Source organism: Coturnix japonica, chromosome 3 (assembly GCF_001577835.2).
Source record: "Coturnix japonica isolate 7356 chromosome 3, Coturnix japonica 2.1, whole genome shotgun sequence".
Taxonomy (NCBI): domain Eukaryota; kingdom Metazoa; phylum Chordata; class Aves; order Galliformes; family Phasianidae; genus Coturnix; species Coturnix japonica.
The window spans coordinates 18,294,531-18,310,331 of record NC_029518.1 but is presented as its reverse complement, the minus strand read 5'-3'; the positions used below and the strand labels follow the sequence as shown (position 1 = coordinate 18,310,331).

The 15,801-nt window shown below is 39.2% G+C and overlaps 1 protein-coding gene across 5 annotated transcripts in view; it reads left to right on the top strand.

Moving 5' to 3' along the window:
* The window catches only part of KCNK2 (potassium two pore domain channel subfamily K member 2), a 168,003-nt gene extending 161,372 nt beyond the window's left edge, over positions 1–6,631 (top strand). For 3 of the 5 annotated variants that reach the window (XM_015857337.2, XM_015857334.2, XM_015857338.2), the window contains one exon: positions 4,209–6,488. In XM_015857337.2, coding sequence (XP_015712823.1) covers positions 4,209–4,526 — 318 coding nt within the window. In that variant the 3' untranslated portion in view covers positions 4,527–6,488. Of the gene's footprint in view, positions 1–4,208 lie in introns of all 5 variants that reach the window. The other 2 variants (XM_015857335.2, XM_032443321.1) reach the window with 1 other exon arrangement.
* The last annotated feature ends 9,170 nt before the right edge of the window (positions 6,632–15,801 follow it).

The window sequence follows — 15,801 nt, the reverse complement described above, 5'->3', positions numbered from 1 at the left end:
AGAATGATTATTTATTGTCCTTTTTTTTTTTTTTTCCCCCTAATTCCATTATATTCAGTAAATTCATCTTTAAATGACATTGTTTGTGAGGTCTGGGAACTCTTCAGTCATGTAGAAAATTCATGCAGTATATTTTGTGTATATATACTTATTAAGTGGCTTTAATGGGAATAAGTAGACATTTTATATTTTCTCAGATGCTATTTCTCATTATGTTCTAATAGAATAAATGTCAGGTTTTCATAAGCACCTTACAACATATATTTAGAGATAGAGGTCAATCTGCAGTGGTAGCTGGAGGCCAGACAGTCTGTACTGGGCAGTGAATTGAATCAAGGAATAATGTTTGAGTGAAAAATGTCTAGTGTTTCATGATGATGTGTGCTATGATGCAGAATATATATATATTTCTTGTTCATATGTTTTGAGAATTTGTCAGAGTCCAGCAGAGATGGGTCCCATAAGGCAGTAGGGTATTACTTCATAATAGCTGATCAAGTTATCTGATGTTGATTTTCAAAGTACAGCATTAATGGGTTGAGGTTTGTGCTCCTTGTGAAATCACTGTGGATATCTGACATTTTGTAGTCAGATTTGGATTTTGACACTGAGCAAGTCAATCCTGGAGCTGTGCTAATGTCCGAGTCCCCATTACTGGTGGCATTTCTGTTCCCCAAAGGTTAGGAAAGGGCAGCTTCACCAATCTGGTGTGACTTATATCACTGTGACGTGGTTTTCCTGTTACTTCTGAAGTGTCTCATGCAATTCAGCTTTATGTAAGGTATTTAGCTGTCAGTAATTTTTGTGCTGAGGCCATGTCTTTGCATCATGTTGCCTAGCTATGGTATAGTGATATCGGTCTATGGCAACTGCAGAAATCAGATCTGTGTGCTGTAATCTGTGGGCAAGAGAATTTAAGTAAAAGTAAACAAGTGTTTTGGTGGGTATGTAAGTTTTTTTTTTTTTTTTATCAGAACAGGCAACTGGCATTTCAATTACTTTGCATAAAGCATTTTGCGTCTGTCAGCCCCCAGATGAAAAGAAGCTGTAATGCAATAGGAGGAAATGTCATACCCTAAGGACAGAATGAACCTGCATATATACAGAAGGGTCCCTATGGATAAAGGAAGGATCAAATTATTAGTTGCTTATGTTCACTGGCAGTTGAAAACCTCACATTTCTATTTCTGTGACCTTTTGTACTTGAATCTGTAATTGCTATGGAATTAAGAGTTTTATTCTAGAAAGATAACATTTTTGAGTGCATTTAGTTCATACAAAAGCTAGGGGCTGAAAGCAATAATTTGGGGGCACACACAGTTCACACCACACCAAACTTGTTGCTTCTCACGCTGTGCCAATTACCTCTGTTTTACTAGGAATGTATTTCAATTCTGCATAGTAACAGCACTGTATTTTTTTTTCCCAGTGATTTTAATATGGAATTGAAATCCTGCCAAGCAGCATCAGAGCTCTGATATATGGGCAGATAGGACTGAGACCACCATGTTCATGTTCCATATCATCTTAATTGGAACATGAGTCTTTCTCTAAAAGGCATATTTAATGATGTTCTCTATCTAGCTGCATAAACTTGCTTCCCCAAAGAAATCTAATTAGAACCTAGTAATTAGCAATCCTAACAACCACAATTAGAAAAATTTCCAGAATAATTCCCATACATATGAGTTAAAATAGAGCAGCTTTCCTAGTGCAAGACAGCTCCATCATCAATATGTTGTGAGGTGGACTGGTGAGAGAGTTCTGAGCATGTACTAAAGGTTACCTTTAGTAACCTTAGTAAAGGTACTTGCTTTTGTCAGAAGCACGGCCAGCTGTTTTTCATTAGCTGAGAACACATGGGAGAAGTGGGAACTGGATCCACTAACAAAAGGCAGGTTAGAAAGGTCATAGGGAGGCAGTTCAAGATGCTTGTGGCTTCCAGCAGGTTGCCAAGACACAGTTTTAAAACTACTGATCCAATAACATCCCTTGAATGTGGTTATGTGCAATTGCAGAGATGTGGGCATGAGCAAAAGTCTTACACAGCTGGAGAGGGCTACCAGTGTGCAGGGTAAAATAGCAACCTGTGTACAGGCTTTTTGTTCCCCTAGACAGCAGTGTGCTCCAAAATCTGAGCAGCTTGCCTTTAGGAGAGCTTTGGAGCAGCACAAAGCTGCCCCAGGGTGTCAGTGCACTGATACTGCTTATCATACTTTTGTTATTTGTTTACTACTAATAAAACTAGTGCAGCAGCTGAAATGTTTCAGCAGAGCAGATTTCATTATTTTCAGATCCGAAGTGCAGTGTGTCTGATCCTAATTGCACCATTTAAATACTAATAATCTTTCAGCTGGGCGAATCCTCTGTGTATTACGGATAATAATCCTCGTTTTAGAAAATACACATAATGGGTCCACATTAGTCAACTGCATAATTCACTGAAGCTGACAAATGTAATAAAATGACCCCTGGGTAAAGAGCTTTTTGTTTTCTTTCTGGAGGGGGAAAGTTTTTCCTGAAACCCCGTCACTCCTGAGTGAGCTGATTATTTTTTACCTTCATTATATTCCTGTTTTCCACTGCACCGCAAAGCATGAATAAGCCTTTGGCCACTCTCCTCTGATGGCTTAGCCCCATATTTCTCTTTGTTAATTTGTATTTGATTTCTGTGCTCACCAAGTCCAGGCTTGCTTGCTGATGATTGAAATTCTGGACTGAGCAGTACCAATTAGACTAATATATTTAAGAAGGTTAATTCTTCTAAAATGCTTTTCTTTGGAGTTGTATTTATCAGCAGTCTATCTCCCCTGTGCTGTATGTTCCAATTAATAAGCTGCCTGCAGAACCAAGATTTAAAGAAAAGCAGTCTATTCCCTTTTCCCTTATAACAAGATATTCTCCTCAAAAGGTGCTTCCTTTAATTATCCGTGAAATTTAATATGGTAACTGTTTGGTTGAAATACAAGAGAAAAAATATATAAATAGTGTATAATTTATAAGGCTATCGTTCACCTCAGACTTTTATATGGGTAAGCTGCCAAGTCTACCTCGTAGTCTACCTGTCCTGGGAAGACAATAATTTGGGAGCCTGTGCCAGCAGCTGCCTCCCTCCCCAGCCATACCCTCAGAGCCTGAGCTCACAGCTTGCTCCAGGTTTTACCGCACTGAAATGCAGAAATAGTGGGTCAAAGTTACAATTGTTTTAGAGAAGCTGATCAGCCTGTATATTGACAGACTATGGCAAAGACACTTAAAGTGAGAGGACAGGAACACACATATGTACAGCAGGGTTATACAGACGCAAAATCACAGAATGGTTTGGGTTGGAAGGGAGTTTAAAGATGATCCAGTTCTAACCCCCCAGCTATGGATAGGGACATCTCCTACTAGGCCAGGCTGCTTCCTTACATACATACATACATTCATTAAATTATAATGACTGAGCAATCTAGCACCTTGCTGCCAACCAGCCTGGAGATCCATGCATGAGAGGGAAATGCCACCCTCCAGCTATATGGTTATAGCACACAGCACAGTGTGCTGACTGGCAGCCTGCATTTCCTTGTGGTGAGAGTGATGACAGCTCCAGCTGTCCCACCCTCCCATTGCAGGCATGTCACCTTGGAGGAAGCAGGGTGGTACACAGATGTGCTGCTGACAGGACAGAAGCTATTACTGTGTTGGCACTACGTCTATGCAAGCAGAAAGAAAGAGAGAATACCAGCAGCTGATGCTTTCTTTTAAAAATGCTTTTCTGTCTAAATTTAGAAAGTTCTTTGCCAAGTCTCCTAGGGATCTTTCCGCACAGTAGAAGTGCTCATAAATAACAACACACAGCACAGCCTGGGTTGCTGGGATGTCAGCATGCCCTGACCAGCTGGGCACCAGGTAGCTGTCAGGGCTCTGGAGCTCCACTCTGTTGTTCTCTGCCTGTAATTCAGTAACAAATTTCAGTAGGAAAGACTTTTTAAATTATTATTTTTTATTTTATTTTATTTTAAATTACTCTTAACTCTTACTAGAGCATCATTTTTTCTTGTTTCTTTATGGTCAATAAAACAGCAGGTATATGGGATGAGAGATCTGTGTCAACCACTACAGCTCTCTGCTGGCCAGCTCAAAGCTGCATTGCTTTCAAGCCTATGAAGACTTCAAAGTCCTCAGCCCTATTATGCTGCTTATTTTTTTCTTATTTTTTGCTGCAGGTGGGGGAGTTTCGAGCCCACGCTGCAGAGTGGACAGCCAATGTCACTGCGGAGTTCAAAGAAACCCGAAGGCGCCTGAGCGTGGAGATCTATGACAAGTTCCAGCGGGCTACCTCCATCAAAAGAAAGCTCTCTGCTGAGCTCGCTGTCAACCACAACCAAGACCTGACCCCCTGCAAGAGAACCCTGTCAGTCAACCATCTCACCAGTGAGAAGGACCTCTTGCCAGCTCTAACAAAGACAGACAGCATTTACATGAATGGTTTGACACCGCACTGTGCAGCAGAAGAAATAGCTGTCATTGAAAATATTAAGTAGCTGTGACGTTGGGTCCCAGTCCTTGAGAAGCTCTTGGCTTAGACTAGCCATACACCCTTTTTTCTCCGCCCTGTCAAAGATCAATGCTAATAGCATTTTATATGTGTGCATGAGTTCCACAGAAACTGCAATCCAGAGTTACCATCGCATCTCTTCAAAGACACAAAGATGAATGGCACTTCTGTTATCGAAAGATGCTGGAACACGCAACGTCTTCTGCCTTTATCTGCCCAGACTGTTTTTCACTTCTCCTAATGTGCCATATGGCCTCAAGAATGAATCACACTTGTTTATGGTAACAATGTAGCTTTGAGGGATCAGTCCTTAATATTTCAGGGTCTACCTTACTGAGCCTAGGAATGGACCATTTATGGACTACAACACATTTGTAAATGGCAAGAAATTCTTATGCAGCCTTTTACCTAAGAAATTTTTGTCAGTGCCTTATCTTTTGGAGAACCAGAACCTCTAAGATTCCTGTATAGTTTTGGTTTTTTTTTTCCTTTTTCTTTCTTTTTCTTTTTTCCTTTTAATTTTATTTGCACGAGAAGTACATTTCGTTTGAGCTTTCACTCTTCTTGAAATGATGGTGTTTTAAAGGTGTCTGTATTGAAGATACCAACCAGCAAGAATGAATGCCAAAACTCAACAGTCATCAAATGATGTCCTTAGCTCTGAATTTAAAGGCACTGCAGTTCTGAAAGTTGCAAATGTTCCCCAGTAGAATTTTGTTTTACTCAGATCCAGCTGATATTTGTTCACACTGACCTGGAGGATCTGCAGACCCTCTTTAGGTCTTTTTATTTATTTTTTTTTTTTTCCAAGCAGTGTTCAGCAGATCTTTTTTTTCCCCCTCTGTGTCAGATGTACCAAAAAAAAAAAAAAAGTTTAAAAAAAAAATCAGCTTTTCTATCACTAAGTTATTTTGTAGATGACAAGAGCAAATAAAGTTGGCTGTTTTGAGGAGAGGCAGGAGAGGCTTTTAATTGCTGTATTCTAATAACCACATCCAGAAAACAATGCAGCAAAATACAACCATTTTCAGTGAGCGTAAACCTTCTGCCAGATATTTGCTCTGCAATGAGGATCTTAACTTCCTCCTTAAGTCAAGCCGCACCACACACCATATGATATTTTACACAGGAGCCCTGCTGGAGTGCTTTCCTGAATGTCACGCTGTACAGTGGCTGCCTGTGCTGGAGCTGTGACTAATATGGGAATGCGACTGAAACTGGTATCACTGTGACTCCATACATTTCCAGTAGAGATGGCTCTGAATATAAGTGCAGGCATGAAGAAGAGCTGAGAAATAGCACAATCTGAATACTGATGATTGTTCAGACAGGATAGGCTGATGAGAAGCAGATCTAAAGCAGACTATTGGTTTTCTTTATTGGTTTTAAGAAAACACCTTAACTTTAATTTTATATCCTCTGTTTTGCTTACAAGTGTATGTGAGATTCAGAAGAAATGCAAGATGGAGTGGATAATTTTGAGTTGTTTTTTTTCTTATGTTAGTCTACTGTAACATGGCTGTACATAACATGAATTGAACAGGCCTTAAAGAATAATTTAGGCTCTGTGTGAATTAAAAAGAATGAGACTTTGCTGATTGGGCATGATTCAAGTGGCAAATCTTACAGCATCTCTGACCATTAGATAACATGCAAGATATGAATGTTAATGTTTTTGGATGCTTAGCTTGTTTTCTAATAAATATAAATTAATATGTAAATTCAGTCAACTCAGTGTAAATATCAGTCAATTAACATTTATAGAGAGTACGCTTTTAAAATTAAAGAAATTCCATGAAACAGCACCGAGCAATGCTCTTATAACAAAGACCTTCGTCTCCCCAGCACAGTGTTCTGAATGTCCACATGGCAAGAGTTTGTCTTGCCGTGTATAAACTGTGAATTGTAATGAAAAATAAAGTTTTTAATTAAAGTAAGCTTTTCTGAATCTCCTGCTTGCTGTAACTGGAATGCTAAGAAATCATTTGTGAAACTGATTTTGTGTTTTCACTGGTTAGAGTATAGCAGCTTTTCACCTGCTTTAATTCAAGCTGGTTTAGCAATAAAGGCTTGACTCATCCAGCACAGAAATATACATATATATTTTTTCTTAATATTAAAAATAACGTTCTTTGGTTGCTGTACCTGATTTTGTGTTTCTTCCTGTTTTGTTCAAAAACTTGGCAGGACCAAGTTCAAATTGTTGCGTGCCATGGAGCAGCTGGTGATCTCTGTTCTGTCAAGTGGCAGTGATGCAGGATGCCGTGCTGGTGGTAACCTCCTGCAGTGGTGCGCACACCAGCAACTCTCAGGGCAGTAACCTGTCATACCAGAACAGTCATTTCTGCAGTGGGTGGTTTGCAGCAGCCTCTCTAAGCCTCATCCAAGGGAACATTAGCTTGCAAATGTGTGGCAGGTAAGTAAAGACTGAAGTGTGCTGTTAAATTGTTCCAATCTGATATGGATAGGACGTTTCAGTGACTTTTGGACCTGATTTTTAGGGGAAAAAAATGGTCTAGTAATGTTTAAAGATTATTGTTTCAACATCTCTGAAAAGAGATGTTTATCTCTTGTATCTTTACGAAGGTGGTGAGGCCCTGAACAGAGAAGCTGTGGACCCCCATCCCTGCAGGCGCTCCGAGTCATGTTGGATGGGGCCCTGGGCAGCTGAGCTGGGGGGGGAAGCCTTGCCCATGGCTGGGTGTGGGACTAGGTGGGCTTTAAGGTCTCTTTCAACCCAAGCCATTCTATAAGGTTAAATCTTTGGATCATTCTTACTAATTACTTTGTTTCAATTCACCAGCATATAGCAATGAGTGCCTGTGTGGTTTCTTTCATTTTAAAGAAGCTTTGGTCACCTTAAGACCTGCTGAATACAGTATATTATTTCAAGATTCTGTGACAGTGTTTGTGATACTAGTATGGATATTTGTTAAATACATTGAGCACTTTTTTACCTTGATTCTTTCATGTGACTTCTGGGAAAAGAACCCGTTAACTTGTATATAGAAGACATTTGTTTGTTTGTTTGTTTTTCACTTTCTTATCTGATCAGAAATATTGTACCTTACTAAAATAGGTTAGATTTGGCTGTTTGGAACAAAACACTAACAAATACAATGCTGAATTTATAACCAGAGAAGATGCAACAGTTCGGATGGTGTAAGTAGACAGTCAAAGTTATCCAAATGGGTCTAGTGCCATTAGCATTGTTAGAAAACTTTTTTCCCCCCTCTCCATATACAGTGATAGATCTGATAAGGATGGCAAAGTGAATTTATAAAACTTAGTGACATGTGTAAAGATATTTCTTTTTCATTCTTGTAAAAGCAAATTTTTGAATTTAAACCCCATCTCCTTTGTGCTCTGTCAATCACACATAGCACTCTATATTTATTTTTTCCAATGAATTAGGACTTCTTGAAATTCCACTTGCAACCTCCTTCCTCTCACACATACATGGAGATGTTTCGTTACTATTAGGATGCCTGCTACTTAAACAAGTATCTGAAAATGGTGTTTCAATCTGGTAAATATTTATTTTCTCCTGCCTTGTCAAGCAAATACCATTGATAAAAGAACTTTGACAAATGTTTTTTGAGTGTGAGATAATTTTTAGAACATAAAGATCTTTAAAGACAATTTTGCCACATTAAAAATAAATAAATAAATAAGCATTTATTTCTCAGTGTTAGAGGAAATGTTATATTAGTAATAATGGTCTGGAGTCTGTTAAAGAAGTAGCTGATTGCTGATGGCTGTTGCTTATGTTCTGCCTTGTGTAGCAATCCTGATTTTTTTTTTTTCCTTTTCTGGTGTACTTACTGTTCTGACAAAGTGCCCAAAGCATCAAGTTCTTGGATAACTGTGCATGAGAGGCAGGGAGATTGAGTCAGGGAGAACATGTTCTGCGCCCCATCCGTGCTGATGTACCATGGGAAGAGCTTACTTCTATATTCCTCCATGACTTTTTTTAGCTCTGGGCTGGCTGTTCCCCATTTTCCAGTACTTGGGCAGCCGTGAGACACTCTCTGAGCTGCAAATAGCTGGGCAGTATCAAACCTAGAAGCTCACTGAGTCTTATGAACATCCCAAGCCATGCCTTCTTCTCTTCACCCCTTCCTGTATTATTTTTTAACACAACAGGAGGAAAGCTGGAGAGTATTGCAGAAGTGCTAAACCTCTAAAGGGACCAGTCTTGAACTGAAATGGACCTTCCTTAATTCACTAGACAAACCATGACACCAAGACGGCAGATGGGAGGAAATCTGGCCTGTATGTTTGTTTTGAGCTGTTGTTCCTCCAGCATCATTTCTACATCAGTGATCTCTAAACAGGAATACAACATGCCCAATAGAAGAAGAAATGGAAGGCTGCTCTACTTAGTCAACCCTTCACAATCATTGCAAGGCTATAGACGTATATAAATTTCTTTCCTGTGACAGTAAATTTCCTGTCAGGGAAACTACATATAATGTTGAAATTCAGCAGTAATATTTCTAATAAATTATAAATTGCTGCCATGCAGTTATGGGGTAATTATCTTTTCTTTCCTACCTTACAGTATTGTTTGAAAGGAAAGGATTTTGCATATATAAAAAAAATATACATTTTACATTGACAGTGTCAAAGTTTGAATAATTATTTTGTCATAGAAGCACATGCAAGATTTTTGGTTGTATTGCCCTGTAGATTTAAAAGAATAATACGAGCTTCCTGCAAACCTCGTGTTCCTTGTGGGAAAAATAGAGAAGATGTTGATTTACCATTATTAGAAACAAAAAGCTGTTGAGCTACTCATAGATACTAAAAATACTGGTTCAAATCTGAACAAGCATTCTGTGCTTTGCCAGTAATTCTTACAGCTGTGAAGAGCCTGTGTGAGAATTAACTACAACAGGTTTTTACACTGTAAAAAATCAGAACATGTCAATTTTAGGCCATCATTTATCATGCATTCACACACTTTCAGAGGAATATGTCAAGTAAGTTTACAAACAGGTACACTGTTATTACAGAACATCATTTTATCCTTCAATTACAAGAGCTGAAATAAAAGCTTATACAGCTTTTTATTCTGGGCCTACATATATATGTGCTTTCAGTGTGTATCTGTGTTATTGTGTAATCTTAAATTGGAAAGAACTTCACTTTTATAAATTCAGTATTGTATTGCGTTAAATTAGAGTTTTGATAAAATAGCTCAATTTAAAATGAGTATCTTAGAAAACCAATAGACATCACAACATCTTATGAATTATAGAACTCTCAACACTTGTGATATAATTATTTTTATTGCCTGTTTTAATTGTTTCTGAACATTCAATTGATGCTCTAGTCTAACTGGTGAAGACAGAACATGGTTTGTAAATAATACGGTATGATCATGCTGCTGGTATTAGATTTCATATGACAGACTTTATGCTCTGAACTGTTACTAATTAGTGTTAGTAGTATTCATTAAGCACCGTACTGCTTTTTCTGTGAATGACACAGGCATTTATGAATGTCCTTAGTGAGAAGCTCCTCAAGAAGGATTTACTTTACTAACCCCAGTTATTAATTCTAGCTCATGCTCAATTATATAGTCAGACCTCCATTCTCCAGTGAAAGACATACGATATGCATACATTAGAGATCCTAATGGGAATGTGCTATTTGTCATTTGTAAAAATAATCTCCACAAGATGAGCTGCAGCCTGATATGATTGTATAGTTTAGTTTAGTGATAGCTCTTAATTTTCTTTTTTTTCTTTTCCTTTTTTTCCTTTCACCATTCATTGAATCAGGCATGATTTGGTATTATTAGATTTAAATAAATAAATAAAATAGCAGTTAAGAAACAGTAAAGAATTAAGAAGCAACAGGAAAGATTAATTTAATCCTTCAAATTAAACGGTAGGGTCTAAGTTTTTGAGAACAGATGTATCACTCACACTGTGTGTATTTCAGTCTACTTTGCCTCCAGAGAGTTGGAGACAAACTTTGCTGGATGAACAGAAATCTTGACCTGTTTGTTTATAAATCCCTCACGGGATCAAGAGATTACCTCAGTATGCTGTTGGATCCAACTTTTATACTAGTCAGAGGTCTGCTCCTTCTTTATATGGATTTTGCATTTTACAGGTTAGCTTTTGTATTCAGTTTTCTTGCATGCTGAAGTAGCATAACAGAAGCTCATTCTTAAAGTTTTGGGTTGTTTTTCATCCAGTGATTATTTTCTACCATGCAGAAATATTCTGATAGCTGAGTGCCAAACCCAGCAGGGATATCTGAGTGTCACTGGAAGTCAGTGCTCCAAAAGGGGTTAATATGGATTGTGCCCACAGAAGGCAGAGGGCATGGCTGCAGTGTACAATTCACCACTCAAGCCCTCTAGATCTTTTGGGAAATGTGGACAAATGAAGTTCTGCTTTAAGCAGCAGAATACCTTCTGTTACCTCTGCCTTATCTGTAGCAGCAGAAAGGAAATTTCAGAGATATAAGGGCACTTTGTTGTGCAGTTGGCTGGATATTCTCCTGAATTGCAGTTGGGGCCCTTCTGGACTACAGAGCGAAGAGTCATAAAATCTATGAATACCTTGGTGATTTGCAGCAAAAGGAGGATAAAAAATTAGGCTCCAGTGTGAAAAGTGGAAGTGGGAGTAGTATGTCATGTACTATTGTGCGCTATATAGAGTGGAGGTGGTGCAGGCACAAAGGCCTTTTCATTTTGCAGTGTCCTTAGAGACTGTCAGAAGAGAGAGTGCAGTCTGCATTATACCAGCTTACTCTTGTTCTTTTGCAGTGCTTTTTGAAGCTCTGTATGTGCACCAGCTATAAGCATCTCACACTCTTCTGGTGCAAGGTAAATAACAAAGACTGGAGAGCTTGAAAGGGGATAAAATTGCTCTCGACAACTACCTGAAAGGAGGTGGTGGTGAGGTGTGTATCAGCCTCTTCTCCTGGGTAAAAATTATCGGATGAGAGGGAATGGCCTCAAGATGAACCAGGGGAGGTTCAGGTTGGACATTAGGAAATCTTGGCAGGTGTGAGGACTCACTGGCACAGGCTGCCCAGAGAGGTGAGTATTCAAGTATCATTTAGCTGTGGTACTAAGGAACATGGTTTACTGGGCAATATTGGTGGTAGATGGGATGGCTGGACTAGATGATCTAAGAGGTCTTTCCCAATTTCATTTATTAAGATAAATGATTCTGTGATTCCATAGTTCTTCTCTTACTCATACTGTACATGTAGAGTAAGGAGGGAAAAATTACTTTTCAACAGGAAGCCCTCAGAACAGCGTTGTGTGTATAGAAAGAGTTTTGAAGAAGTGAATTCCCATCTGCTCTATCAAGGCCACAGCAAAGGCCACAGTTCCCTGTTGTCACTTCAGCTGCAGGTGGCTGGTGAGCTTGGCCTGTCTCATAATGTGCAGGACTTAAGTAACAATCATGGAAGACAAGCTTAAATTAGACTGCATTCCTGCATTTGCATTTCAGTTTAACCCTGCTCCATAGTGACTGGACATAGCCTACAGCAAAGGGTAAATGACTGCAATGGCGAATATGCAGAGCCCTTAACTACTTCCATAACACTTTCCTCCTTTTCCTCACAAATCCAAACCCGGGTACTCTGTACTGAAAAACTGCATGCAGAAATGCAGAACCAAGTCAGGATACTTTCATTCTCTTTCAATTTTGTTTGTTTTTCTCACAGATTGATGTCTTAATGGATTTTCGTGGTTTTTTAGTGACACTTTGCATAATAGATGGAACTCAATGAAATGAATTCATGTACTGTATGTCTCTGGCTTGTACATTTCTGGTCTGATTAGAAGGAAGTTACAATCTCAATGCAGTTGGAAGGGGTTGTTTATGAAAATAATATAGGTAAAGGTTAAAAGATTATTTTTCTCATTTAATATGTCAGAAATTTTGACAGAATACGTTGCTGTGGAGATTATGGTGGGACATGATGCATGGAAAAGACAATGTGATCATATACAGGCCTCTGTGAGTTGCCATTTCCTGCAGTGCTTAAGGCAGCTGTTGAAATTGCATGCAACCACAATAAGGCTGTTTTCCTGTTTGTTCCAGCTACTCAGCTTGTCTGCCTGATGGTTTAGCAATTGGGCAGCAAAAAGGTCCTTGAAGGAAGTTGGAAAACTAGAAAGTCAGGTTATACTGAGCTGAGAAGATTTAGAATTTGGGGGCAGACACAGCGATTACACCAAATTCTCAAGTACTTATAATGCACCTGTGCTATTTGGGAGCTGTGCAAGATTAGTACCTTGATAACTGAAATATCTCATCGCTACAGACACATAGCTTGGGTTTGAAACTGCTTTACGTAATCTTATCCTGACTGAGAGAAAAAAAACTAAAATAGAGTTCAAAGTAGCAGTGGTAATTCTCAGGATAGTAATTATTTCAGGAGTTTCTGACTTCTAGGCTGTATTTGAGACACATCTGAAGAGAGTGATCCTTAACACAGGTGCAGAGCAGTACACATCAAGGTATCCAGCCCTTCATACCCAATCGTGTATTCTTCCAGCATCCTACAGATTATGTTAAAAGCAGAACTGAAAGCCATTAGCCTGAAAAATCATTTTCCACAAAATTGCTCCAACAGCTCAGAAGAATTCCTTCTTCCTCAGTCTTCTCTGAAACTCTTCAGAATAGGAAACTGTTGTATTGAGATATGTCTTTGAAAATAAAACAGATATCTCAAACACACAGCACAGAAAGCATATCGCACTGCCTTTGTTTCCTTGTTGCTGCTGCCATTATTGCCATGTTAATAGGATCTGCACCCCCTCGTATTTGGTAGAAGGATTTCTTTTTGAATAAGCATGTTAAAAAAAAATAGTTTTTGTGGAATAGCGATAACACTTTAATCCTTAAACAATACATTTTAGTAGGATGATTTGTGGTTCTGTAATAAACCATTAGGATCACTGTAATAATAAGTACAGGAACCACATATAATACATTAATTTTGCTTGTCATATTAATTTGAGAGCACTCCAAGCATCTGTCTTGTCACCCTAATAACAGGCTTGGAAAATCAGATCCAGGACTGGGGTCTGGTCTTCTCCCCAGAACAGAGCTGCTGGCTCACCAAAACTTTGTGCTTTTGGGCAGTAAAGTGGTATTCAGTAAATGTCACAATTTACTGAAAGTAGGCAGCCCATGGAGTACAGACTCTTGAAGAGAGCATAAAAGAGAATAGATTCTGGACCTTCATTTCAAGCTGTAACAATGGTTACCTCCTTATTCTCTTTCATGGCAGATGACAGGAATTATTAATTTACCAAAAGCTCTGCTGCCAAATTTCAGCAGAACAGTGGACGTGATGCTGCTTTGATAAATGAGGTGGCCAGATTGCTCGAGTTCTTGTCAGGAGAAAGCTGAGTCCAGGGGCAGCTACATGAAATGATAAAAAGTACAAGAGAACATGTAAAAGTAAAGCTTTGCTTTGAGCACTGCCTCCAAGACTGAGAATCCCAGGAGGAAAAGACTTGATTTTTATTATTATTATTATTTTTTACATCAAATAATCTATTGCTAGAGGCAATGTAAACAACTCTGCTTCCCACCAGAAGGCTGTTCAAGGGACATCCTTCCATCTGTGCAAGATGTCAGCCCACAGCCTCACCTATGCTTCTCACTGTCTTCCCATCTCCTCCCAGAGCAGGGCAAAAGAAAACAGTTTCTACCAAAGGAACTGAAGGACTGGGAAAGAAAAGAGGAATATTATGTTTGTAAAGATTTCAATGCTGTGTGTCTTCCTAAGGTTCTAAAGCGTGGATGAAGTATGTTGTTGTAATGCCTGGCCACAACAGAGCACCAAAAATGAATGTTTTCTTGCCGCTTCCTCTCATTTGGTTGTACAGTTGAACCTCAAGTACAACTACTTTGGCTCCTCCAACCTCCAAGGGTGATGCTATCTTTAGAAAAAGTGAGAGAAAAAGAACATTGCAGGGAAGGGCTTGCTTTAAATCAGACCGTATTCTTAGTAAGCATTAGAAAAAGAGTAATTTATGCAGTGAAGGGGAGCATAATAAAAGTGCAATTAACTGTAATGATGTTGCTAATATGACTGAATGTTCATTCATCTTAGCAATTGAAGCTACAAAATCAAGTCACTCATATGGAGTGTATGTCTATTGACAGCAGCTACATGCTCAGCAGTAAATAATACTGGCAGAGGAATTAAGTGCTCTGATGGTTAACAGCGAGCTAAAGCGGAGCTATGTGTGCAGGAAATGTGTAACAGTAGATATTCCCTCCAGCAGGGGGAGGTAGAAACACCACAACGCTTCCTGAAGTGCACCCTTCAGATCAGATGTCAGCAGCCCCCGCACACTGCAGCCTCCTGCGATGTCCGTATTTAGGTTGTCCAGAGGTCTTGTCACAGCTTCCGAGCCACCAGAGTTAAACAAAGGCTGTGATACCACTTGACAGAAAGGAAAAATGGACTGAAATAATGCTGTTGTGGCAACTTCATGCATATAAATTCATTAAGGAAAGGTGACAATGGATCTAAATTTTGATACACAATCTCATGGAGATGACATACAAAGGGAAATGATTTCAAGTGAAATGAGTGGAGATTTGGTTTGGATATTAGGAAGAAGTTTATTACAGTAAGGGTGGTGAGGCACTGGAGCAGGTTGCCCAGAGAAGTGGTGGATGCCCCATCCCTGGAGACACTCAGGGTCAGGCTGGGGAGGCTTTGAGCACCCTGGTCTGCTGTAGGTGTCCTTGTTCACAGCAGGGGGAGTTGCACGAGGTTAAGGGTTCCTTCCAGCTTGGTATCTAACAGGTAGGGACTAGCCCATTTTGCATTGCCCTATTTCTAAGTGACCATTGTGCAACTGAATTCTCACTGCGTATGAAATTCCCTATCTACTGTCATTGCTTGCTTGCTGTAGAATAAAATTAATGTGCATTAAAACTTCTAGCCCTCGGTTTCACTATATTACAGAAGTTTACTTCTAGTTCATAAGACCTCAAGTTTTAAAGATCAGGCTTGTCTTAAAAATACATAAAAGGACAGAGAATGAGAAGAACAGACAGAGTCTTCTGATCAAATGAGGGAATGCTGAGCTTTTCAGCTAATGTGAAATACTAATGACTGAGGTGATACTTCACAACTGATGCCTTCAGTGTAACTCTGAGATTTAAGTCCAATAAGGAATGCATGTACCTAAAAATAATCAACACCAAACCTAATTTTCCAGCATTTTGTCCCCAGATAGAGACCCAGAACCC